Here is a 25,036-nt window from a genome sequence, read left to right as displayed (position 1 = left end):
CGGAAACACCTTAGGCCACTTCAGTCAAACCCCTCACATGGCATTACATACATTGCAAATGTTTATACCTTTTAATAACATGCAAAAAAAGACACCACCCAACTTTGTGTTTGTATAAAAGATATTTACTTCAATTATCACACCTAGGGTGCTAGTGAATAATAATAATAATAACAATAATAATAACAATAATACATTGTGAGTTTCATACAGTGATATTGCTTCTCCATATTGTATAGGGACTGTCTTACAGTGCTGGGAACAGACTACATGACTTAAATGACCAAATAAAAAAGGAACCAAACGAGAGAACAAACTGAAACTGGAAGAAGATTATTTTTTTTCCCGTGAAGGTGGAGTCCACCTTTCATTGCCAATCATGAGGCCTAGAATTGCTTCATAGAAAAATAAATCAGCCGACAGCAACTAACTACACCTCTCTCTGGACTGAAGATGAAGGGGGAGAACTGTTTTTGCCAGTGACAGTGACACAAGGACTCTGCTAAAAGTAGTTTCCACCTGAGCTTTGAGAGACAAAATTAGACCAGCTGAGATGGTGGGAGGGTTCCTCACTTCAAAAGCAGCCAGTAAAAAAAAGAGAGGACACAAACTAAAAGGAATAAGGAAACTGCTTCACATAACTGCATAGGAGCTGCTCAACACTCCACACACACGCCATGTCATATGAATGCCAAAATGTTTTGCCCCACGTCAAGCTATAATTCATAAGTGAAGTGTTGGAGGAAAAGTGAATTGCGCTGAAACTCTTCAGTTGGAAGTACCAATTCTTCGTTGAGAATTACACTTTTTTGGTTGAAGGGATTTTTTTTATTTTGTAAGATTATGGTAACTAACTTCAATGTGAAGTTTGGTTTAAAAAAACAAATCACATAACCTTCATAAGAAATTAAATTGCACAAATCAATTTCTATGGAAGCGATATCTGTACATCTCCAATAACACTCGCATTTGCCAAAACAAGTGCTAAGCAATAAACCTTTCATTCAAGGTACTAAAAGGTCTCCTTAGCAGTGGAAAAAGAATGAAACAATATTTGGTATAAAATCTTGATCTTCTTTCACCCATTTACAAAGCAAAAAGACTAAAACATGTTAGTCTCACTTATCTCAGAAAATCTACAGTGTCTATTGAAACAGGCATTCTCAAGTTCTGTAATTGAACGACATTTGACCAACAACGTGACCTATGCGTAATCAGAGAGTATATACACGGAATTGAAAGTCTACTGACACAGCAACTTGACATTACAGTAGATAAACTGATAGTGAGATGGCTGCCTGACCAAACATCAGAAAGTTGGAGACCTCTGGCACTTTAAAGGTTGAGAGTTGGCCAAATTGACACCATCCAACACCTAACTCATACACTCAGACTTATTTCCATGCTTGATAAAAGTAGTGTCCTAGTTTCAAAATGATCAGCTGAAAAATAGACCTTTAAGGAAGGTTGCTTATAAACCTGGTAGGGTAGTAGTAAAGGGGAGGAGCAAAAAACCATTGGTGAGTATAGCTAGCTTTGTTCTTAACACAATTAAGCCTTGTTCAGACTGCAGGCCTTAAAACTCAAATCAGTTTTGCTTTTCAAATCCATTTTGGAATACTGACTGTCCAAACAGCAAGTTACAAATGACCAAATTGGAAATGTGTATTCAGACAGCAGTCATTTGCTGACATGGCTACACTAGTAATGACGGGCGTGCACTGTGTTGCAGGCTAATTGGTGGCGGTGCTCCTGCTGCCTATCACTCAGAAGTAATGTAGCAGGCTAAGGTGACAACCTTCAAGTTGCTTTGAATGTTAAAAATAATTTTGTAAGAACACTTATAAAGCCTCAAAGGATAAGATGATCCAACTTTTAGTCACTTAGCTAGGTAGCTGTTTAGCTTTCTAGCACATTCACTAACAATGAACAAGCTATTTTGCAACCACATGTTCTTGTCAAACTGGAACTAGCTAGCAAGCAACAAGATAAAAACCATTTGAGGGCGAATAAATCAGATTTGACTGTTCAGACACAAGTTGCATGGCCAGGAATCATATTTGTATCAGACTTCAAAGGTGGTTTGAAATGTGGATTGAAATATTTGATTCCCATGTACTTTTTGGCTGTTGAGACTGCAGGAAAAAGACCACATTCGAATTGGATATGCAAAATAAATGTGATTTGAGTCAACTTCCAATGTGAACAAGGCTATAGTCAATGAGAATCGGATTATACGACAACATGAAAACAACGATCTTAGACTTAGATATAGCACATGGCCAAACAAAGGTGAACTGGACACAAACAAATTTGATGACTTCAGCAGGGATTTGTCCAGTTACAAATTCATACAGTCAGTTGAGGCCTTGGGAGCATGTCAATGTGAGTATGGAGACATAGAGCTGAACTGAGGGAGGGGACTCCATAGACACTCAGCTTATACGTCCGCCACCACAACATCCTCTCATATGAATAGAAAGCAAACAAGGTAGCAGCAAAGGACTGTGGGTGATGTAGTTCTATCATGCTTCCTTCACTAAAGCTCTAAAAACACAGCTTTCAAAAAACACAATATTGGATGTCACTCTAAAGGGAGCAAAATGAGTTGTCCATTTGGAGTTGCCCCGACAAAGGCCCAAAACTACTGTAACGCAACCAACCGTTAATCGATGTCAACATTTATTATATAGTTTTTCATCGTAACTTGTATGCAAACTACCACTGAGTGTTGGATGCAAAATGTCAATCAGCAGTCAATCAGTAATGCATAAAGTAATGTGTGACCACACTTAGATAATCCAAATTCAGACTGAATATGACATTATTAATGCCGCCATTGTTGACCACTATTTTAGTCTCCATTTCCAATGTCACTGGCATCACAACTCTATTAACATGTCGACTTCTGACTCTTCTCACAATCACAAGACTACTGTCCCTGGCTGACTTCTGAGACTTAACACAAGCAAAAAGATGAGCAAAAAATAAATGCATTAATGTTCAAATCAAATCTCATCTGAAAACGGGAAGGCAAATCAAAAGTAAATCATTCCAGATTTCATCACACTTTTAGCAAACATCGTCAAAAACCTTTTGTCACTACCAGTGTCTGTTGACATTGAATAAGGAGAATCTAACAAAGCCTAAGGAGTGTATATACTTTAAATAAAAGCAAGTATAGATTGGGGCTAGTGATGTGCAATGACATATGGTTCTGTTATGTATATGCTTCAATGAGAATCAAGGCATTGGTCTTCATGTTTACTGGGTTAACGTTTGTCTCACAAATAACATAAGGTTATGAAATAATTGGAGGGTCATAAGAGAAATGTGAATCCATGATACACAAACACCATGAGATTAGCTCTGGCTAATGCTAATACATATGCAATGATCCTTGAAGTCGATCTTACAGTGTGAGGTTTTCGTAGTCCTGATATGGGGGGAAAACACTAAGCTATGGACACATCAACCCTATAGAGAGAACTACCAATACTTTGACAGTAATAACAAAAAACAAACCCATAGTAATTCTTAACAACTTGCTATAAGGATATATATCTGTACAACTTTATATGACAGTGTATATAATATTGATAGCAATCTACTTTAGTTCTATAGAAAAATATTTGCAAAGGGCAAATTCCTGAAATTCATCCAAAATAATCATATGGTTTCTGCAACAATGTAACAACCAATGTTTTTCTTAACAACAGAAAAAGAACATGAAAACACAGAAGGGAACTGTAGCACAAAGAAACTGAACAAACACATGCAAAATGCCCTTTGTAATAAACCAGTGTTGCTTTGGGTGCTTCCTCCAGGGTTCCACTGTCAAATCCAGTCCCCTAATTCTTCATGATACTCAGAATCTTACCCGTTCATTCAGAAAGCTACAGACAACTCTGTGTCTACAAATCTAACCAACACTTTAAGAAAACCTTTCCCTGTCAATAACAGAAGTATACACATGAATAGGAGCAGAGAAAAGAGGACCGACCTCTCGTTCTTGGACACCCAGTGCCTACAACATAAACACTGTATTAACTGAGACTGATAAACATAGCCTGTTCTTTATGATGTCTATATGAACATCTGCTAGACAATAACTCTGAAAGGTAATCAAGCCTGATTTGGTCCTCTTTCAATTGTATTGTTCATGTATTGGTGTGTGATATCTGTCCTTGTCTATGTTCTGTGCCGTTCTAGTCAGCATTATGACTGTGGCCTCAAGGAGAATCATGTCCTTGAATACTAAGGGTGCAATCTCTTGTTCGAGAAGGAGAGTCTGACAAAGCAATGTCATGTGAACGTAACCTATAGCACGAGGAAAAAGAGGTGTGGTACACGTTAACAAGAAGCAATGACGTTCAGACGGTTTGAAAATAGGGAAAAGTTCAAAACTAATTCCACCACAGAATGACTTCCATTAGCTCAGAGTGCACAACCCCCCTTTAAAAGATTACGATTAAAAAATAATCCAAAACACATTGATCTATGAATTAATAGGGATAAAATCAAATACAAGTTAATGATCAATAACCTTTCCCTCTGGGCCAAAGGGCAAAACTACATGCAATGTTCCAAAATGGCTGACAGCAGAACATGATTTGGGGAGAAAAGTGAGAGAACTCGTGTCGAAATCTTGCATTAGCATCAAATGAGAAATAGAAAAATAAAAACAAATCCACAGAAATGTAACTCCAAGTCAAAAAGCACTGCCTGTCAGCTATCGCTATTGTGGCCTGTACTAACAGGGTATAGCTGGGAACAGTTGACATCATGATCGCACAACTTGACATGTTGGTAATAATATCAAACTGAAATCCCTCTGGGAGACTTACATACTGTTGATGAAATCCCTCTTGGAGACTCACATACTGTTGATGAAATCCCTTTCACTAGTGCCTCTACCAGACACTCAAGGCTGCATCATTGTTAATGAGAGCCATACCGACTATCTGCATATGGATCTTTGATTGTGTACCTCCTACAGATCTGTGGCCTACAAGTCTGTGTTGGCATCACCTCTGGAGGAGCCAGCCCAGGTCTGCAGACAGTCACAGAACTGGACCCCTTTTGTTCAACAGCAGTGGAGCATTTCCAGACAAAACAACTTTGCTACAGACGTCAACAGCTGTTTTGAGGACACAGCATGTGGGAGACAAATCAAAATTATTGCTTGTTTCCATGTGGTGCCTGCACAAGACTTGGAGATCAGTGATGAAAAGTCTCATGAGAATGATGATGGGATGGGGGAGCAAGACTTCAGACTAAGAGACTGGGCCAGCTTACTGCATTCATTTATGAGCAATCCTTAAAACAATATCAACACTTCGGTCACTTTAAGGCAAAGGCACTCCTATGAACTTAAGATAGTCTGGAGGAAAAGACTCGCAGAGGGTAAGTGCTAAGCGAAGATGTCTCTTTAATAGTGCTAAAACATCAACTCCTATTTTGAAAGGGAATGTTTTTGGGTATGATCAATTTAAGCTTTACTTGCAGCCATTAAATGGAACGACAATTATTTTAAACTTGTCGCAGTACTTGTGCTTTTATTCGACGTTCAGTTGAACAATATGACCAGCTGATAGGGACTGCTGTAATTGGCCAGACTGCCAGTGTGGCACTTGAGGGAGCGTAGTTTGGAACCAGCCAGGACGCAGGGCTTCTGAACAGTGTGCTAACTTCACTGCCCTCCAAAGGTGATCTAATCACCACCAGCTTTGCTGTAGGAGAGCCAGGGTAGGGCGCAAGGATCAGACAGCCATATTTTAAGTCCAATGTATTGTGCTCCAAATGTGCACAATTTGAAAAGTTGACAATAATCTCTTTCTTTGTTGATAATGTGATGTCTTTAAAGAGTAAGCTTACTGTAAAGTCAGAATAGGATATAACATTTTTAACAGCATGCAATTCAACTTCTAAGGTAAATTGTGACAGTTTAATTGCCTTCCGCCCTTTTTAGAGGTTGTTTGTCAGTAGTGCGTGTGCTTTACACACCTGTTTGTGTTATTGTTACGTATAAAAATGTAATTTGATACGTTTTGTTTTAAGGAACTAAACCTATATTTAGCAAATAATAACTGCGGAAATAAACATCTTCTGAATAGTCTGTGTACGTAGTACTAAGAGCTTCACAAACGTTTTAGATGTCAGCAAGTGCATCACAGTTTATAGTTCACTCCAGTTTTCTGATCCCTAGCCTTGTGCAGGGCCACATGTTGGTTAGGTTGTAGAGACAGGAAACCTCCCGGTCCAATAAACAGGAAATGCCAGTCACACTCTCTTGCTAGATCTAAGCCCATATATAGCGATCCTATCAGTACCTCAGTTTATTAATCTCAAATAAAGCTGGAACATTTCAGAAATAAAATGCCAGATTCAGAGGTAATGCCAAAGGACTGCAGTTCTAGACATTCAGATGCTATTGGTTCTCGAACCCCACCACAACTTCTGTCCTGTGCTGGGTTCAGTGATTCACGGAAAATGTACAAAATAGAATGAGTCAACCTGATTTCAATTATGCTTGCTGAGGTGATCTATCTTCATGGAAAAACATACAAGTTACAAATAAGAAAAGAAAACTGCACAGACACTTCACAAAAGGTGAATGCACCATAATGCTATCGATGACATCATCTCTCAATTGAGTTCAAACCATATAAATGACACTGTCAAAACATATTCAAATTTCACTAATATACATGTATGACAACTACATATCGTACGTATAACCCAATACTGCCGGCAGTCTATCAGTCTAATTATTATTATTTTTTTGTATTTTTTTCTTTACATGACCCCTTATAGTCCCACACGATAATAACAATAATAATAATAATAATAATAATAATGTAAAACAAAAATCAAATAAGACATTAAAATGTAAAGTACAGCCCCTATAAATAAGTAGAACAAAAAAAATTGACAAAAAAAACTTTGTTGAAGTGATCTACTGTGAGTCGTTAATATATGGCAATAAAGGAGACCTACTGTATTTGTGAGTCTGCTATGCAGTAAGCGATAACTTGGAAAACAGCTTAGAAGAAAGAAAGGGTGGCAGTTGTGCACTCTGTGTGCAGGCATGTACAAATTAAAGACGTATAAAACACGCACAGAGCCATACACACTTAGGGGTGTGTATGGCAGAGCAGGGCAGCTAGTCCTCTCTAACACCCTTACACCCCTTTCCTACAGTACGTGCATACAACATCACACAAGCACACGTCTACTTGCGTACACGTACGTGTGCTCTCACACACTCAAACACAGAGGGAGAGGCAGTGGGCGGGCAGGCACTGTGAGCTTGTGGCATAGGAGGAACGGGAGGCGGGAGAAGGTTGTGATCAGTGTGTGCGAAGGGGTTTCTACTGTTCTACCATGTCTGGGAGAGGGAGGATGGGTTGAGGGTTGAGTATAAAATGAATGTCTTTGTTTCTTCCATTGACCCGTGTCAAGTGATCTTAACCTCTGAGATATATTCACGAGGCAAGCCAAGAGTTTCAGCTGAAGATAAGAGGACTTGTTGAGACCAGTGGAGAATGGAGATGCTACATAACAGTCCTGAATTGATCATAAAACTGTTCATATAAGGAAGAGAGCGCATTAAGACTGGTGGAAGAATCAAGCTCGACTTTGAAACAGAGACGACCAAATTGGATGGGGGATGTCACATCAACAGTACTTTGGATAGAACTTTTGGTATTGGTTATTAAATAAGTAAAAATGTACCTTGAAATATCTCTACTAAGTACGGGTACATTTGGCCTCTTGACCTCTGAGCAAACCAACATGACAGCCTGTGGAGCATATTTCTCAGAGGGGTTTAAAGGAGGGACGTATGACAGGTCGACCATGACTAGATCAGTCCTGAAGCTCGTCGGTATGGGAATACACAAGCAGAGGAGAGTCAATCTATTCCACCGACTCAGCGCACCGCATGCAACAGGAACAGGGGTTTCTTGTCTTTCTTTTTCTGTCTTTTGTTTTGACAATGTACATATATACATACAACCATAGGTAAAGAGTTGAGAGCAAAAGAGCCTGAACCTTGGAATATACAGTAAAGTGAGCTGTGCATCTCCTGGCTTTTTCACCCAATGAAACGCAAGCCTCCCCGTCCTAGGGCCAGCCTGTGAAGTACAGCGGCCATCGGCTCCACTGCCCGCCCCGGTTCTGAGGTCTCAATAGTGTGGTTTTTGTGGTTAAAAAGCAGGTTCGTAACTTTTTGTTTTCAAAAATATCTAGACGGAAATATTTTTCTCTCCATTAACTTGTATACATTTCATTATTTTTTGTTTGTTTGTTTTCTTAATTTTCAAACCTGATTTTGGCCTAAAATTGAGTGTATTAAACAAACGCTCCCAGTGCCACCAAAATGGCAACCCCGAAAGTCAGTTAAAGCTATGAAAGAAATGTGCACTACTTATCAAAAAGTTTCTAGATCACTCAAGAGAAAGAACACTAAAAGTCAGCTACCACAAAATGTTTTCAGATTTTTCCTTACATAACTTTTGCATTTTATGTTGTACGTTGAAAAAATGTGAATTAAAGTGAATCTTTTTTCATCATTCCTTTCAACAACTGATAAATCGTATGTTCACTTATCATTTTATCCTTCCCAAGTATTTAGGAATCGAAACTAGCATTGTTTAGAGTCGACCGACTGTGCAATCTCTTAGTGGCAACCAAATTGCTAAATACTTTTTTTCTTTCTCAGAGGAGAAAAATAATTATATAAAAATGTTGATTTCTTTCTCAATGGAGTCCATAGCATATTAAGAGTTCCAAAGCCATTACATGGCAACTTTTGGGGCACAGAGAAGAAGGTTGCTTGGGAAAGGATCACTTCATGGTCCTTCTCTCCTGCAGACAGAAATGTTTTAAATGCTTGGCTTTCCGTTTGACGATCCTTACAGATACCAAACAGCTGCATTGGAGTTACTAGGAGGAACCTCTTAGAAAACAGAGAAAAGATTGTAACATTTAGTCTGTTAGATGTGAGAATTCACTGAGCGAAAAAGGTTAGAAAAACTTTGAGGTGGCGAATAAATCTCTCAAAGGGAAACACACACACACACACGCACGCGCACAAATAAAACACAGAATTGCTTCTCGTGACAGTTTCTTCCTGTGGAGTGAAGCTCCTTTGTGAGTAGCGCAAGTTTTTTGTCTCTTTCGCACCTTTGGCCGGTGGAGTTGGGGCCCTTTGGCCAGCTGGGCTGTTAAGTGCTTTATCTACAAAGAAAATCAGGTTGTTGCTGTCGTTTCGCTTCTCAAAAAAATCTCTAAACCCTCTTTGATATGAAAACTCGTAAAAGACACCAGTTCTTCTCTGGCAGTACTGCTCCAGGCTTTGCCTTGGGACTGTGCAGTTAGGGCTCTAGAAAAATAGGAACTTTCCCTGGTAGCGTGAGCAGGGGGGACCATATTAGAACTCCCACTCATGGGGCTCGTCTTTACTTGCGGCCTTCTCCAGACGGTGGATGATATTATTGAGGTTGGCGGCTTTCTTCTTGCGCAGGCTGTTGTCGCGGGGGTTGCGGGCAGCGGCGGTAGCAGCCACGGACACAGAGGAAACATGGCTGATCTCGGGGAAGCTGAACAGGCTGTCCAAGGCACCGCCCTTGTGGTGGCTGCTGGTACCTGCAGCGGTGCTGCCGGTGGCCAAGGAGGTTCCCTCGTCCCTGTGGTCGGACCCCCACTCACCCTCTGAGGCTGGGTGGTGCTCGTGGCCGGGGCGAGTGCCCTCCACCGTGCCATCCGACTCGGTGCCGTCGCAGCTTTCGCCCTCGCTGGCCTTGCCCGCTCTGGTGGACGGGGAGACACCCTCACCGCCCTCACCTCGCTGGATTTCCTCAATGAACAGCTCCCGTCGGATACGAGACCTGGAGGTTTGAGAGAGAGAACCCCAACAGTCAGACACAGACACACAGCTGGGAGTCTCTCACGTCAACACAGAAAAAAGCAAGAGTGACAAAAAAATATTTGGACCCAGGTCTGCATCCATTTCCAGACTTCTCCCAGTTCCTCTCCACCCACCTATAGTTGTGGAACCAGTTGATGACGGTGCTGGTCTTGAGGTTGAGCTGTGACGCCAGCTCCTCGATGGTCTTGGGCGAGGGGTAGGGCTTCTGCTGATAGGCCCTCTTCAGGGCCTCCTTCTCCTCGGGGGCCAGCACCACACGAGCCTTCTTCAGGTGCTGCTGGGGGGGCTGTTGCTGGTGCAGGTGGTGGCCGAGGCCGTGTTGGGGGCTGCCCCCCTGGCTGAAGTCTCCCCCTGACAAGCCCCCACTGTCCGCAGTCTGGCTCTCGCTCACCGAGCTGTGGCGCCGCTTCATGTAGGCTGGCGGGGAGAGGAGAGACGGGAGGGGAAAGGGTTAAAAGTGTGTGAGTCCTCTATAAAGAGACGGAAGGGTTAACTAAATCATGAGGATGCCATGTAGACTTGCCTGACAGGGCTGCACACAGGCCTGACAAATGAAAATATGTTATCTTTAATTCTGCTTTAAATTCATACAAGCAACATGACAGTGAAATTTTATCTGTCCACAGCAATTGAAATATAACAGCATTCCATTTCAACATACAACACATGTCGATGTGATCTTTTATAAGGCTCACAGGCAGATGCCATAGCTAAATACACCAATACAAGAAACACAAAAATCAAATGCATATATTACCACCAGGGGGCATTGTTACCACATAAATACTCAGGAGACGCTAACTCACTCACAAGACAACATGGGTGGTAAGGTTACCATAGAACCTGCACCTCTAACAACCCATATTTTCTCGTACTTGATATGTTTAAACATGTTTACATGGCATGTGTGACACGGAAGTCACACAAGTCACATTATGGACCAAAAATAGAAACATGTTTTATTATATGGGTCATTCTTGAATTATGTGGCATTTGTATGGAGGACCAAACCTGCTATAATTACAATTAAATTAATACATAAATATACATAAATAAATGAGCAAGGAAATACAAAAATGCTGACCAGAATTCATAAATGTTTCTTTACATACAGTCAGGTCCATAATTATTGGCACCCTTGAAAAATGATGAGGAAAAAATAAATAAATAAATAATACAAATTCTGAACTATATTGTATGCTTCAATGTTTTTTTTAAATGAAATTATTTTATATGTATACAATTTTTCAGAGAAAGAGATTTTGTTTAACAACAAAATAAATATAGGGGTAAAAATGATTGGCATCCCTGTTATCAATACTTTTTTCCTAAACTGTTTTATGAGATTGGAGAACACGTTGGGAAGGATATTGGACCATTTCTCTGTAGAGAATCTTTCCAGATCTAATGGACTGCCCTCTTCAATTCAAACCACAAGTTTTCAATGAGGTTCAAGTCTGGAAACTGAGATGGCCATTGCAAAATGTTGATTTTGTGGTAAACTAACTATTTTTGTGGATTTTGATTAGTGCTTGGGGTTATTGTCTTGAGGAAGATCCACTTGTAGCCAAGTGTCAGCCTCCTTGCAGAGGCAAGCAGGTTTTTGGCTAAAATGTCCTGGTACTTAGTCAAGTTCATGATGACGTTGACCTTAACAAGGGCCCCAGGACCAGTGTAAGCAAATTAGCCCCATAACATCAAAGATCCACCACCATATTTTACTGTAGGTTAGGGCTGGGAGATATATCAAATTCATTTGAAGGTATGTTTGTGCGCAATATTCCAAATACCTGTATCGCAATGTCTTTTTTAACATTTTTTTTTATGACCGTTTATATCTGCTTGTTCTCATGTTGTCTTTTTGGTATTGTGTCCTTCGCTCCTTCTGTGCTATATGCACCTTCCTGTTTACACCAGAGAACTGTATATAATGACAAGATGCATGTCTCCGCCCTAACAATGGGAGATGTTGTTCCAAAGGCAGGCAGGCAGGGGAAAAGCTTAGGTCCAAAATAAGCCCATAGAGACGCATTGGGATTATTTTGGACAGTTTTTAGCGCTTCACATCTTCCTCTATGGTTTACACACACACACACACACACACACACACACACACACACACACACACACACACACACACACACACACACACACACACACACACACACACACACACACACACACGCACACACACACACACACGCACACACATACACGGGTTTGGTCCAGCAGAATGGTCATATGGACACCGAAACACATTGAGACGTTATTTTACTGTAATAGAGGAGATGTTAACCTTCTAATGATACCCTTTTTATGCCTCAACACAACAAATTGTACACAGAGCAGACACTACTAAAACAGGAGTATCAATGACCATTGATTCTGGAAAATGAATGCTAAGTTTGTTGAGCGCGGCATTGCGGTACCAAGTACCGCTAGCAGCATTTTAGCCAAAGACTGTTATACTAGCTGTTTAGTCTGTGTTTTATAAATGTGAAATCATCATAAAACACAATTACATAAGGAATTGGCAACTCGCTCTCGTTCTGAAAAATAAGGTAGGCCACTTGATTTCAACATCTGAACAAAGTGGACAGGCTAACATACTGTTTAAACAGTTGAGATGGATAGAAGGGTGTGTTCATAACAATTCAACTGTTCTACCTTGTTAGCCAGCAAATAGATCCAAGTTGGCTAAACTTGAAATATAAAGATTAGCTGGCTACTCACTAGCATGTGTGCTTGCGTGTGAGAGATTATTTATGAGACCTGTGTTCATTTTCTATAATGCCTTCTACAAGTAGTTAGTCATTATTAGGTTCGGGTTCATGGTTTGGGTTCAATTTCTAACAAAAAAGGGCATTTTCATAGACATACTTGAAAGACAGATCAGTGATTGCAAAAAAAGCAGGTTAAACTATTTTGATAATATATTTACATTTTTAGTGTGTCTGGTGGAAGGCTTATATTTGGCCTACGTATAATTTCACAAGACCTGAATTTATTAAATTATTGCTGACCATTTGAAATGCAGTGTATATGACCTTTAATTCTAAAACAAAGCTTACTTAGAGAAAACGTTTTTATTTTTTATCAACATAGCAATTTGACAAAAAATATTTTCAGACCATACCGCCCAGCCCTACCACATATGCTTCTGTTTTTCCAACGCCAAACCCACCACTGGTGTGCGTGGCCAAAGAGTTATATTTTCATGTCATCTGACATAGCACCACCTGGAGTTTGATAAACGGCATTGGCATCATGAACTTTACTAAGTACCAGGACATTATAACCAAAACCCTGGTTGCATCTGAAGAAATAAAAAAAATGTATAAAATAAATGAAAGTGAGATTAATTACTTAAATAATGATTTATCTATTTATGTGTATTTATTTATATTTTTGTATGCGCATTTATTTATTTATGTGTGCATTTATTAATGAGTGAATGAATGAATGAATTCATTTAATTATGTTTGGTCCTCCATACATTTTAGAAAAAATGTACACGATTTTCTGAGGTAGAGGCCACAAACGCTCAAATCATCATTACTTTAAAAATAATTTACTAAAGTGAATATGATTAATCATTTTTCTCACAACGTTATTTCGCTTAATTTACATTGAGTAACACCAAGTGACACTAGATGTAGACACACCACACTATCAATGGAATCCTCAAATATATGACATACTAAAAGGTTGTGATTAGTTTATCATTTTATTTAATATAGACCCCTCCCCGATAACAGTTTGCCCTTTGAGAGAATGATCAAGGTTCTTGTATATCCTATATCCTGATTTTCAAGGCAGTAACGCTAATTAAATAAAACTGAGGGACACACATTATACTAGTAAAAAAAGTTATTTAAAATGGTCTTTATTTTTATTGTATGAAATATTTCTTTATTTACAATGTATTAAATACTTTTGTTCACTTTCTAGCCTTCAAGATAATAGATATCTTTAAATCCCCAAAACATGTCAGTACACCTCTGGCTTGTACCAGTAGTGATGTGTAACGTGCTTTAAACAACACATAAACAACGTTTTGCAGTATAAAGGACTTGCATTATGTTTTATCATTAAAAAAACAGTTCAATATAAACAAAATTGTGTAACTATTTGTAATTTTCATGTGTTTTTTATGTGTTTTTCATGGTTGCAAAGGCACGGAATGCAAATGCCACCACAATTCAAGAAAGACCCATATGACCCACAATTCACCCACAATTCAAGAAAGACCCATATGTCTTCATATATATATATAGCATAGACAGTCCCCGTTTTTGGTGGCCTGTCCCCGGGTGGATCTGTCCAAGGAAATGTCCCCATTTTTAACTGTGCGTAAAAAACGGACCGCAAAGTGAAATAATATTTTACATTCTAAGAAAGACCGGGGCAGCAGAGCCTAGCAGTTGACGTCTCAATCGTGTTGTGCTTGTTTTGGCCAACAGAGGGGGCTGCTCGCTATAGCAGCTTCATTCACTCTTCTTCTTCTACTAACTACTTGCTCGCGCTAGTTTTAGAGAAAACTGCAGTGCAAAACTCAGCCAGAAGCTAGCAAGTGTCAAGTGAATCCACAGCATCACCACAAACTTATTTTCAAACCAGGTAAGTTACAATCGTTTGAGATACTAGCTAGTGATGTTATAATGTCACAATTTATTGTATAGATAGATTACCTGCTCTATAAGGTTATGCTAGCTAAAGTTAGCTATGTAGACTAAGTTAGCTAGCTACTGTCATGGTAGCTAGGTTAAAAAGAAATCACATGTAAACGTGCAGTGGATGGGCTATTTGGAAAATATGACTTTGTATTAAATGAATGCAAAATTAATTATGATAATATTTATTTGTAGATTACAATTCTAATAGTTTGGCATTATAATAAGTAGTGTGAAAATATAATGACATTTTCATGGATAACATTAGAATAATGTTTTCTGTTATAGAGTGGAGAGGAGGAAGACTGGATAGGAAGAGTGAAAGAGATAGAGGAGGAAAGGTAAAGATATGATTACAGAGCCTGACAATTTATTATTCCAAACAATGTTGAGATAAAATACAAAAATGAGGCAAGCAATAGGAATCTGTCAAGTATTTTATCTAATAGTGTACTATTTATTATTAAAGATTGGAGAGGAAGGAGAAGAATGAGGAAGATGAGTGAAGAAGAGGAGAAAGATTGGAGGAGAAGAAAAAGTTAAGAGACTAAGAAGAGTGACGAAGAGCAGAGTGGAAACGGAAATGCCATTTTAATGACAACATGAGAGAATTTCCATTTATACGCTCAGGTCAAGACGATTGAATGGTTCACGGCACCCTTTGTAATTCCTATTTTTCAATTGGCAGCAGGGGGAAGAACGGCAGTGGTAGAACATCAACAGACAAAAAAGCATAAAGCCTCTGATTGCCCGTGTTGGTATGCCCTCTGTCACCACATTCTTCAAGAAGGTAGAGCCTTTCCAAGAAGAATATGATTTAGCTGTGCAGGAGGGTCTTTGCATACCACACTATGCAACACAATCATAGTTACAGATCTATGGACTGCACAGCACAACTGACACAGAAGCTTTATGAGCCAAAGCTTACATGTCCTAGGACAAAATGTGACACCATAGTGAGTAATGTGTTAGCACCATGGGTAACTACTTTGGTAACACAGGACCTAGACCAGGTTGAATGTGTCCCTGTCCATTGATGCGTCCAATCATGGACATGTAAAGCTGCTGCCAATAGTAGTCAGATATTGTAAGATATAATGGCAGCATCTGTGGAAACAAAACTGCTTGATTTTGTTGAATTGAAAGGAGAAACAGCAGAGGAAATTGCAGCTGAGGTCCTGGGGGTCATCCAAAATTTTTACCTGGAAAACAAAGTCGTGGCATTCTCTACCGACAACACAAATACCAACTTTGGAGGACTGAATAGGCTGGGGAGGGTCAATGTCCATACTAAAGTTAAAAATGCTCTGCAGCGGGAGGTGATTGGCTTAGGTTGTCCTGCCCACATCATTAATAAGATGGCCAGAACAGCCTTGGATATGATTCCCCTTGATGTTGAGTACCTGCTTACAAAGATATTTGGATATTTTCACCGTCAGAGTAGAAAGACTGAAGAGCTTTTGTGAGTTTGTTGGCCAGGAGTATCATAACATTTCAGGACACAGCAATGTTCTCTGGCTGTCCATGCTCCCTGCTCTAGAAAGAGTGCTGAAAATGTGCCATTGAAATCCTTTTTTCTTTCACCTTCAAATGCTCTGTTGTCCTGCGAACAATGTTCGAAGATCCACTGACTGAACTTTGGCTGGCCTTTGTCCATGGAAACCGGACTGTATTCTGTGACACGATCAAGATGCTTGAAGGCCAGGACCGCTGTGCTGTGGAGTCAGCTGCAATTCTGTGAAACGTTGAGGCAAAATTGACTGCAAGACGTGATGACAACTTCATTCCAGTTTTGGTCAGAGGACTTCTGAGAGAGCAATGTTTAAAGAGAGCTTTCTCAAAACATCCCAATCATTCTTTACTACGGCTGTGAACTACTTGCAAGAATGGGGAAAGCACACAGATAATCTAAAAGATTTCCATTGCATTTTTAAAATGAGACAAGCTCAGCGTGAAGAGATCCAGAAGGCAGTAGCCACACTGCAGGAAATATTCCCCAATGTGACCATCAATGAGGATGCATTGTTTGACGAGGTTACTGGCCTGCAAGAAATCCTAAAGGGGGGATCGCTTGAAGAATGGAAAACATCTGAGACACCGCTTTGTCAGAGATTGAGCACGGTGGTTACCCACTTCAAAGAGAATGACATCCCACACACTAACCTGGCTAGATTAGCTTCTGTTGTCATGTGCTTACCTGGAAGTAATGCACCAGTCGAGAGAGTGTTCTCCCAAATGAAGGATAAATGGACATCAAAAAGAAATAGGTTCACTGTTCCTACCATTAATGCTTACTGTGAAGACAAACTTCAACCTCCCCTGCCAGGAGTTCATGGCCAAAGACAGAGCAATCCTGAAGAAAATACATTCTTCTGAAGAAATATACAGATTAGGTTGGTATACAGTGGATTTGAGTCCCTGGCAGCGTAGCGTGTTACTGATGGTAGGCTTTGTTACTTTGGTCCCAGCTCTCTGCAGGTCATTTCAAGGTCCTGGAGTGGCCTAGCCAGTCTCCAGATCTCAACCCCATAGAAGATCTTTGGAGGCAGTTGAAAGTCCGTGTTGCCCAGCAACAGCCCCAAAACATCACTGCTCTAGAGGAGATCTGCATGGAGGAATGGGCCAAAATACCAGCAACAGTCTGTGGATACCTTGTGAAGACTTACAGAAAACGTTTGACCTCTGTCACTGCCAACAAAGGGTATAACCGTATTGAGTATTGAGATAAACTTTTGTTTATTGACCAAATACTTATTTTCCACCATAATTTGCAAATAAATTCATTAAAAATCCTACAATGTGATTTTCTGGATTTTTTTCTCATTTTGTCTGTCATAGTTGAAGTGTACCTATGATGAAAATTACAGGCCTCTCATCTTTTTAAGTGGGAGAACTTGCACAATTGGTGGCTGACTAAATACTTTTTTGCCCCACTGTAAGTATATTATGTAGTTACCCATCTCATCATAATCTTATTTCTTTATTATGTTGTTAAGTATTTCACATATACTATTGTCTATGTTTTTTTACATTTTGCTGCTCTTCTGCTCTTATTCTAGCAGGACCACTGAATGGCTGTTCAGATTGGACAGTTCTGTCTTGTCTGTAATATAGTTGTTTTCTCTATCACAGTGTGCCTGTTAGACTAAATACATGAAACCGGAATTGTCCCTCTTATTTATTTCATAGATAATGACATTAGATATTTTAATGACATATGGACCGCCAAAATCACACGGAGAGACGCCATCAACGGCCTCAAAATTTGCACAAAACTACCTGCACTAAACAGTTATGTCAGCTTACAAACATTAGAGTTGTAGCTAGTACACCCAAGCAGTTTATAAAGAATTTAGCTAGTCCCATTTGACTACATAACAGTATTCTCTCTTGAAATCGGGGTTCCTCGAGTTTCCCAGCCGTAGCCTGCCTAGGCTGTATGCCAATGGTCGAAAATCAACACAGGTAGGCTGCATATTTTAAAACAATTGCAGCCTATCTGACTGATAAACCTTAGCTTACAGCCCAACACATTTTAAACTACATATTTAGTCTACTTAGCATATGGAAGATCAAAACAATTCCTCTTTTCTACAAATGAACCATTCAATTTATCTGCTTATTTTACCAACATTGATCCGCGTAAACTTGAGAAATTTACACACTATGACGCCGTTGATGCTCACAGCCCGTCAGCTTTCTCCTGCTCACTCCTGTGCTTTCTATTTCAAGCGTGTACACGTGCGTAAAAACAACCACACTTTTCATTTGATTTGGTCTTGAGGCAGGGAAAATAACTTCCAGGCCCTAGCATTAGCTGGCTGATGATGAGGCTCCCAGAGGTTAGCCTCCATGCTACGCTAACCCACACATACCCCTGCAGGCTGGGCATTGACTCATAAGTAGCCTAGCGTCAGCCCCAGCCCCAAAGAAGGACCAGTAATGATGATACCCTGGGAGAAGTGTTAAATAGGCCTAATCACTCCAAGAATGTTCACTTAGCTTTCAGAGAGTGGGAAGTCGGTGGAAGGGGAGAAAAGAGGGCTCTGATGAGTGCATTGGACTTTGAATAAGTGTACCCCGGAGAGATTGGGGCCTGTCATGTCTGATGAGAGCGTTGACGTCTCACACCCAGATCGATCTCGACAGCATTGAGAAACACATACCCCCCCCCACCCCCCGCTCTTCCGACACACACACATCTCCCCTTTTTCTTTTTAACCAGAAGCTCTGGGCATGGGCTGTTTGACACGGCAGCCCAGAGACACATCTGGGCTATTAGAGGAAGAAAAAGAGCAATCACTATTCCTCTTCCTTTCTCTTGTTGGCTAGATTGCTCTCTTGCTCCATCTCATTTTACAGTATTCTTTACTTCCGTTTACGAGGGTAGCATGGCGGCCTTGAGGATATGGCACGATCCTGGGGGACGACGACGACGACTGATGTTGGTGGGTAAAAATATGGCCTATGGAGGTAGCTATCCAGGAGCTAGATCAGTGTACAAAGACTGTTCTTTCTATCCTAGTATCTGTCTAAGTTACAAGGACAGGACATAGGACACACTAATGCCCAACTCCAAATCCTATCCAAGGAAAATGAGGCACAAATTCTGCCTAAACTGTCAGAGCACAAGGCGGGGCAAATGGCACACTGTCGTATGGGCGAGGTTAGGGGGTGATGTAGAACTGGTTACAGAGTTGAGGTAGGACGGGAGGTAAAGAACACTAAAAATAGAGAGGGGAGGAAAGAAGGATTACCTTTCTTCTCCATGCGTTTCATGTCCATGAGTTTCTCCACATTGCGTGGATCCTGAAGCCAGAGCTGCATGCGGACGAAGGGCTCACGTCCCTTCAGACTGAGCTTGTGCCAGGGCTTGGGCCTCGCCAGCAGGTCAGACACTGAGCCCTGGGTCAGACCCAAGATGGTCTCCCCAAACAGACGCTGACCTGGGGAGAGAGGAGGGGTTATATCCACACTGAGAGAGGGATAGAGAAGGTAGTCACTAGAAGGCCAGTAGAATCAGGAATACATTGTATGATTGACATGTTGTAGGTTAATATGAATCAAGGTTACACTTTTTTTTTTTACAAAAAACTAAAACTGTAAACCAGCTGAAGCATGGACAGAGCAATACTCAGAAGAAAAACACGTGTTCAACTTAAACAGTACCTGAAAATCTATTTGAAAAGGATTAGAATTAGGACATGTACTACTGTCAACATTTAAAAGCCTTTTTTTCACTTTGCTTGCTATTGGAATAAACTTGAATTCCTTGCATGAACACGCATCAACGCTACACATTCTTTAAGTTTCCGAGGTACGGGGGAGGGCGGCATTGAAAACTTGCCATCAGAAGTTGGCAGCATTTTGTCTGCTGCAACTGTGGCTGACTTCACTCAGAGAAGAAACAGTTTAAATAGTCTTTGACTGGCGTTTGAGCGCCTGAGTTGTTTTAAAGGCATAAAAAAAGGTCTGGATTCACATAAATAAATAAAAAACAAGCACCAAGGTCTCCCTCTCTGTTCGCAGCATAAACATTCACCACAGCAGAATCCCAGGTTCTTGAAAGGCTTCAAAGCTTGCGAGCTCTCACGCAGAGCGCTGCGGAGCTCTATTTCCCCCCACTATATCCCAGGGGACCCCTCAAACATGCCTTTGGCAGCAAGGAGGGGGGTTGTGTTGCTCTACCCTGTGCTTCTCACACTGTTTTTTATGCAGGTGAGCTGAATGTCGGGCGGCTGAACAAACGCAGGCAGGCAGGCAGCGTAGCGGAGAGAAAGAGAGAGAGGCTAAGATGTGAAGCGCTACTGAAAGGCGCTGGGATTTGGGGAGCAGTTCCTCTAAAGAGAAGAGAAGTGGATGAGTAGACAGCATGGGGCTGGGAGACGGAACAGGTGACGCCAGTCCCGCTGAGAGAATCTCTTGGGTGTGAGATGGAAGGGCTGCTTTACAGTTTCCTCCTCTCACTGACTCCTACAGAGCTTTGTTTGTGCGCTGAACACATACATTCTCTCTCACTTATATTACACATGGAAATGTTACAAATACGCACACAGCTCCAACTGCATTCTTATCGCATTCAATTGGATGCCGTGATGCACACAGCAGCCCTGTGGATCTCAGTCTATGTATTAAAGTAAAGTAAAGTACAAGGGTGAACTTGTTCATCTATTCTAAATAACCCATGTGGGTCTAAATCATATCACACAATTCCATTGTCATAAATCACAGCACATTAGAAAAGACATATTGTGGACCACCACATAATAGAATGTACCATTGAAAATTATTAGATGTAGGTGCAATCAGCAGGGGTAAACATGTTCATTGAGAGGCACCCTTTGTGCCCATATTTCCTAAACTGTGTGAAACAAAATAACATTGAGTCATGTAAGAAATCTGATTTGGTTGTGTGCGTCATCTGTGTCAGTGTGAATCTAACATTTTTTGTTGCCTTACCGATATTAAGGATAGTGGCTAGTTGTTTTGGTGAACATGGGAGTATTTGGTCCAATCTCAGTGCAGTTTGCCTAATATTGTCCCAATATGCCTGGGCTATATCAGGTAGAAGACAGACTAGGCTAGTAGGCTAAACATATTACTATTTGTATTACCTTTAGTTATCCAGGGGAGCTAGTGAAAACACATTGTATTTTAGAACAACCTGGCCAAGAGGGTGCAGTGCTACAGTAAGGCTACTGTAGCTGACAGACATGGAAGTGATTTGGCCCGATCTCTGTGAGTTTGGCTGAAGGGAGCTGCTAAACGACACCATCCATCACTGGTCCTGGCCACCTCACAGTAGGGGGGAGTGGGGGGGGGATTGAGCTGCGGCCAGGTCTAGGAAACAGTGATGGGAGGGAGGGAGACAATTCTCTGTGGGGCTAATTGAGCAGTCAGAGCGTGATGCGGAGAGCAGTCCTATGGCAACCAGGCTTTAGCCCAATACTCTAAAATTGCTTGTGTTCCTCATCTCCTTTCCTAAGGAATTAAGGCCAGCCATAGGTGAAAGGACTGGATAAGTCTCCACTATGCTGCTTGAGCCTGTTTCACTGGTAATGTACCAACCAAACTGTAACTATTAAAGCTAGAATCCTTAGTTGAAACAATACCAAAGCCTGCCTCTGTTTTGGTGAAAGCTGAGGGATGGGCCTGGAGAAATGTAACCATTCTCAAATTCCTAGCAGAGGTATAGAAGCAAGGACTGGCCATCCCATAAATCAAAAGTATAGTTTGAACCATGTTTTAAGGCTATACAGGGTTTGTATATATTTACATCGTTTACAAACATTGGAGTAAAAAAATGTGTTTGTAGCAACTAAAGATTATACCTTTAACCATAATAAACAGATAAGTGACTCATTAAATCCAACTGGCTCAGAGGCTAACCAGGAAAAACTCAGGCTTAAAGCTGGGCCACATCCCAATTGTGCCGCTACTCTGGCTGTGATAGTAGCTAGCTCCATCTTTGGGTCTTCCCAGGACAGTGTGTAAACTATGCTCTCTGTTCCTTTGTTGTTGAAGTTGATAGCTGGGCTGGTTAATTTTAGCTGAGGGGATGGCTAATGAGCAAGCTGGCCAGCTTGTGGAACATGGAAACTGGCTAAATCTTTCTGCCTTGGCAGCACTGTGTGACGCTGGTGGGGTAAAGAGCATATCCCCGTTCTGGAGCGGAGCTAATGTGTACAATGATGACACGCTCCGAACCCGGCGCATCATTAATCGTTTGAAGTGTTGCAACTCTCAGCCAGGGCTTTTTAGAAATAATTGGAACAAATTATTATCAGTGAGGAAAGAATGCTTGTTGTGAGATTGTGCTGCTTGGTGGACACTGATTGTAGCTTTGGACCAATGTGCAATCCCTCCTCACCCCTCTACTGCCAGTGTGTGGTCAATGGTGACTGCCCTGGTACAAAATGGCTCATGGCATCACTCAGGTGCTACAGGTCTCATTAGTAGTGGATGAGGTTTGTTGTAGCCGTTGTTGTACACTTCAGGGAGAATAAGGGATACATTGATTTGGGTTTGTCTTCATTGTGCTGGTCAAAGCAAAAATACAGAGTTGTAGAAGTGACTGCTGAAAGAAAGAGTGGCATATTCCACCACTCCAACTCACCGAGGTTGTTATCAGTCAGCACTTCCTTGACCTTCTTGGTGATGACGTAGGTGTCCAGCTCCGGGGACATGGCCACCATCTCCTGGATGCTGAGACCTGAGTGACCGGGGACGGGCAGCGGTGTGCCGGGCTGGGACTCAGAGGGCTCGCTGGGCTCCCTGAGGGGAAACTGGGACAACCCTCCTCCACCCCCACATCCCTCTCCTCCCACCTGCTCCCCCAAGCTCTTCACTGACTCCTCGGCTGAGCTGAGGGGTGACTCCGGTGCTGGGCTGCAGCTGGCTGAGGTCTTTGGGGTGTTCTCTGTGGAAACGGGAGAGAGAGAACCAAGGGTCAGAGACAAAGACATGTGATGGACCAGCCACTGCACAGACATGGTTAAAGGTGAGATGGCAACACGACCACTGTAGGACAGCCACATGATCAAAACATGTCAAGCTGTGCAGTTTCCTTGTAATTGATTGATATTGGACCGAAATGTATTCTCTGATTACAAGTAACCCTTTCACAAGAGCCCTGTTACTGCGTTTCCACCAACTCTAGCCCCCATGCTGCATTAGCCCCCACACTGTCTGTCTATATCAGCTAGTCTCTAGCTAACTATATGGGCTACAGGTACTCCGCTCCAATGCTCCATCGACCAGGCAGTCATTCCAGCATGCACACACAGAGAGAATGATTGGCGCTAACGTGTCACTGTGATTCTGTCATCTCCACCAGCACCCCCTCTACCCAATGGCTGTGTGATGGCCCATTGCACGGCCAAAAAATTATCCTCCTGAGACAGCAGTCTGTCAGAGATGAGCAGAGGGAGAGAAAGCGAGAGAATGCAGAGAGGAGTAGAAAATCACCACACGTGTATTTTCTTCCTCTCTGCGCATCTGTAAGAAAAGTGCACGTTGAGTTGCATTGACGGGAAAGCGCCTGTCAGTAGATCAGATAAGTGTGTGTGTGTGAGTATGCTGGCTGTATATGTTTTATGAGTAAATGAACTTGAACACAAAACCTCTGACTTGAACATTAAAATGGAATTGTTTGTCACATTTCAGAGCACTACCAAGTTGATGATGTCCAACACACTGGTCTTGGCACTCCTAGGCCAGTGACTACCAAAAGTAAGGATGTTGTGTACCTCTGCGTGTAACTATATCTACAGTGCATTCAGAAAGTATTCAAACCCTTTAACTTTTTCCACATTTTGTTACATTACAGCCTTATTCTAAAATGGATTAAATAAAATACATTCCTCAATCTACACACAATAGCCCATAATGACAAAACGAAAAGGTTTTTTCGAAAAAACAACAACATTATTTACATAAGTATTCAGACCCTTTGCTATGAGACTCGAAATTGAGCTCAGGTGCATCCTATGGTAAATTCAATTGATTGGACATGATTTGATTTGGAAAGGCACACACCTGTCTATATAAGGTCCCACAGTTGAAAGCGCATGTGAGAGCAAAAACCAAGCCATGAAGTTGAAGGAATTGTCCGTAGAGCTCCGAGACAGGATTGGTTTGAGGTAGAGATCTGGGTACCAAAAATGTCTGCAGCATTGAAAAGTCCCAAGAACACAGTGGCCTCCATCATTCTTAAATGGAAGAAGTTTGGAACCACCAAGACTCTTCCTAGAGCTGGCCGCCCAGCCATATGGAGCAATCGTGGGAAAAGGGCCTTGGTCAGGGAGGTGACCAAGAACCTGATGGGCCCTCTGACAGAGCTCCAGAGTTCATCTGTGGAGATGGGAGAACCTTCCAGAAGGACAACCATCTCTGCAGCATTCCACCAATCAGGATATTATGGTAGAGTGACCCGAAGGAAGCCACTCCTCAGTAAAAGGCACATGACAGCCTGCTTGGAGCGTGCCAAAATGCACATAAAGGACTCTCAGACCATGAGAAACAAGATTCTCTGGTCTGATGAAAGCAAGATTGAACTCTTTGGCCTGAATGCCAAGTGTCACGTATGGAGGAAACCTGGCACCATCCCTATGGTGAAGCATGGTGGTGGCGGCGTCATGCTGTGGGGATGTTTTTCAGCGGCAGGGACTGGGAGACTAGTCAGGATCGATTAAATGATCAACGGAGCAAAGTACAGAGAGATCCTTGATGAAAACATTCTCCAGAGCGCTCAGGACCCCAGACTGGGGCGAAGGTTCAACTTCCAACAGGACAATGACACTAAGCACACAGCCAAGACAACGCAGGAGTGGCTTCGGTACAAGTCTCTGAATGACCAAGCCAGAACCCGGAATTGAACCTGATCGAATATCTCTGGGGAGAACTGAAAATAGCTGTGCAGCAAATCTCC

The 25,036-nt window shown here is 41.6% G+C and overlaps 1 protein-coding gene and 1 long non-coding RNA gene across 6 annotated transcripts in view; one reads left to right on the top strand and one right to left on the bottom strand.

The window, feature by feature from the left end:
* Positions 1-103: 103 nt before the first annotated feature.
* The window catches only part of LOC135550744 (homeobox protein cut-like 1), a 212,314-nt gene continuing 187,381 nt past the window's right edge, over positions 104-25,036 (bottom strand). For all 5 annotated transcript variants that reach the window (XM_064981831.1, XM_064981827.1, XM_064981826.1 and 2 more), the window contains 4 exons: positions 22,724-23,026; positions 19,365-19,553; positions 10,048-10,351; positions 104-9,893 (listed from right to left, as the gene is read on the bottom strand). In XM_064981831.1, the coding sequence (XP_064837903.1) occupies positions 9,437-9,893; positions 10,048-10,351; positions 19,365-19,553; positions 22,724-23,026 (1,253 nt within the window). In that variant the 3' untranslated portion in view covers positions 104-9,436. The remainder of the gene's footprint in view (positions 9,894-10,047; positions 10,352-19,364; positions 19,554-22,723; positions 23,027-25,036) is intronic.
* On the top strand, positions 14,469-17,377 carry LOC135549207 (uncharacterized). Its single transcript, XR_010456961.1, has 3 exons — positions 14,469-14,554; positions 14,896-14,948; positions 15,077-17,377. It is a non-coding gene; the product is annotated as an uncharacterized LOC135549207 (long non-coding RNA).

This window comes from Oncorhynchus masou, chromosome 12 (genome assembly GCF_036934945.1).
Source record: "Oncorhynchus masou masou isolate Uvic2021 chromosome 12, UVic_Omas_1.1, whole genome shotgun sequence".
NCBI classification, from domain to species: Eukaryota; Metazoa; Chordata; class Actinopteri; order Salmoniformes; family Salmonidae; genus Oncorhynchus; species Oncorhynchus masou.
Note: the sequence above shows the minus strand (reverse complement) of the source record. Positions and strands in the feature narration are given on the sequence as shown.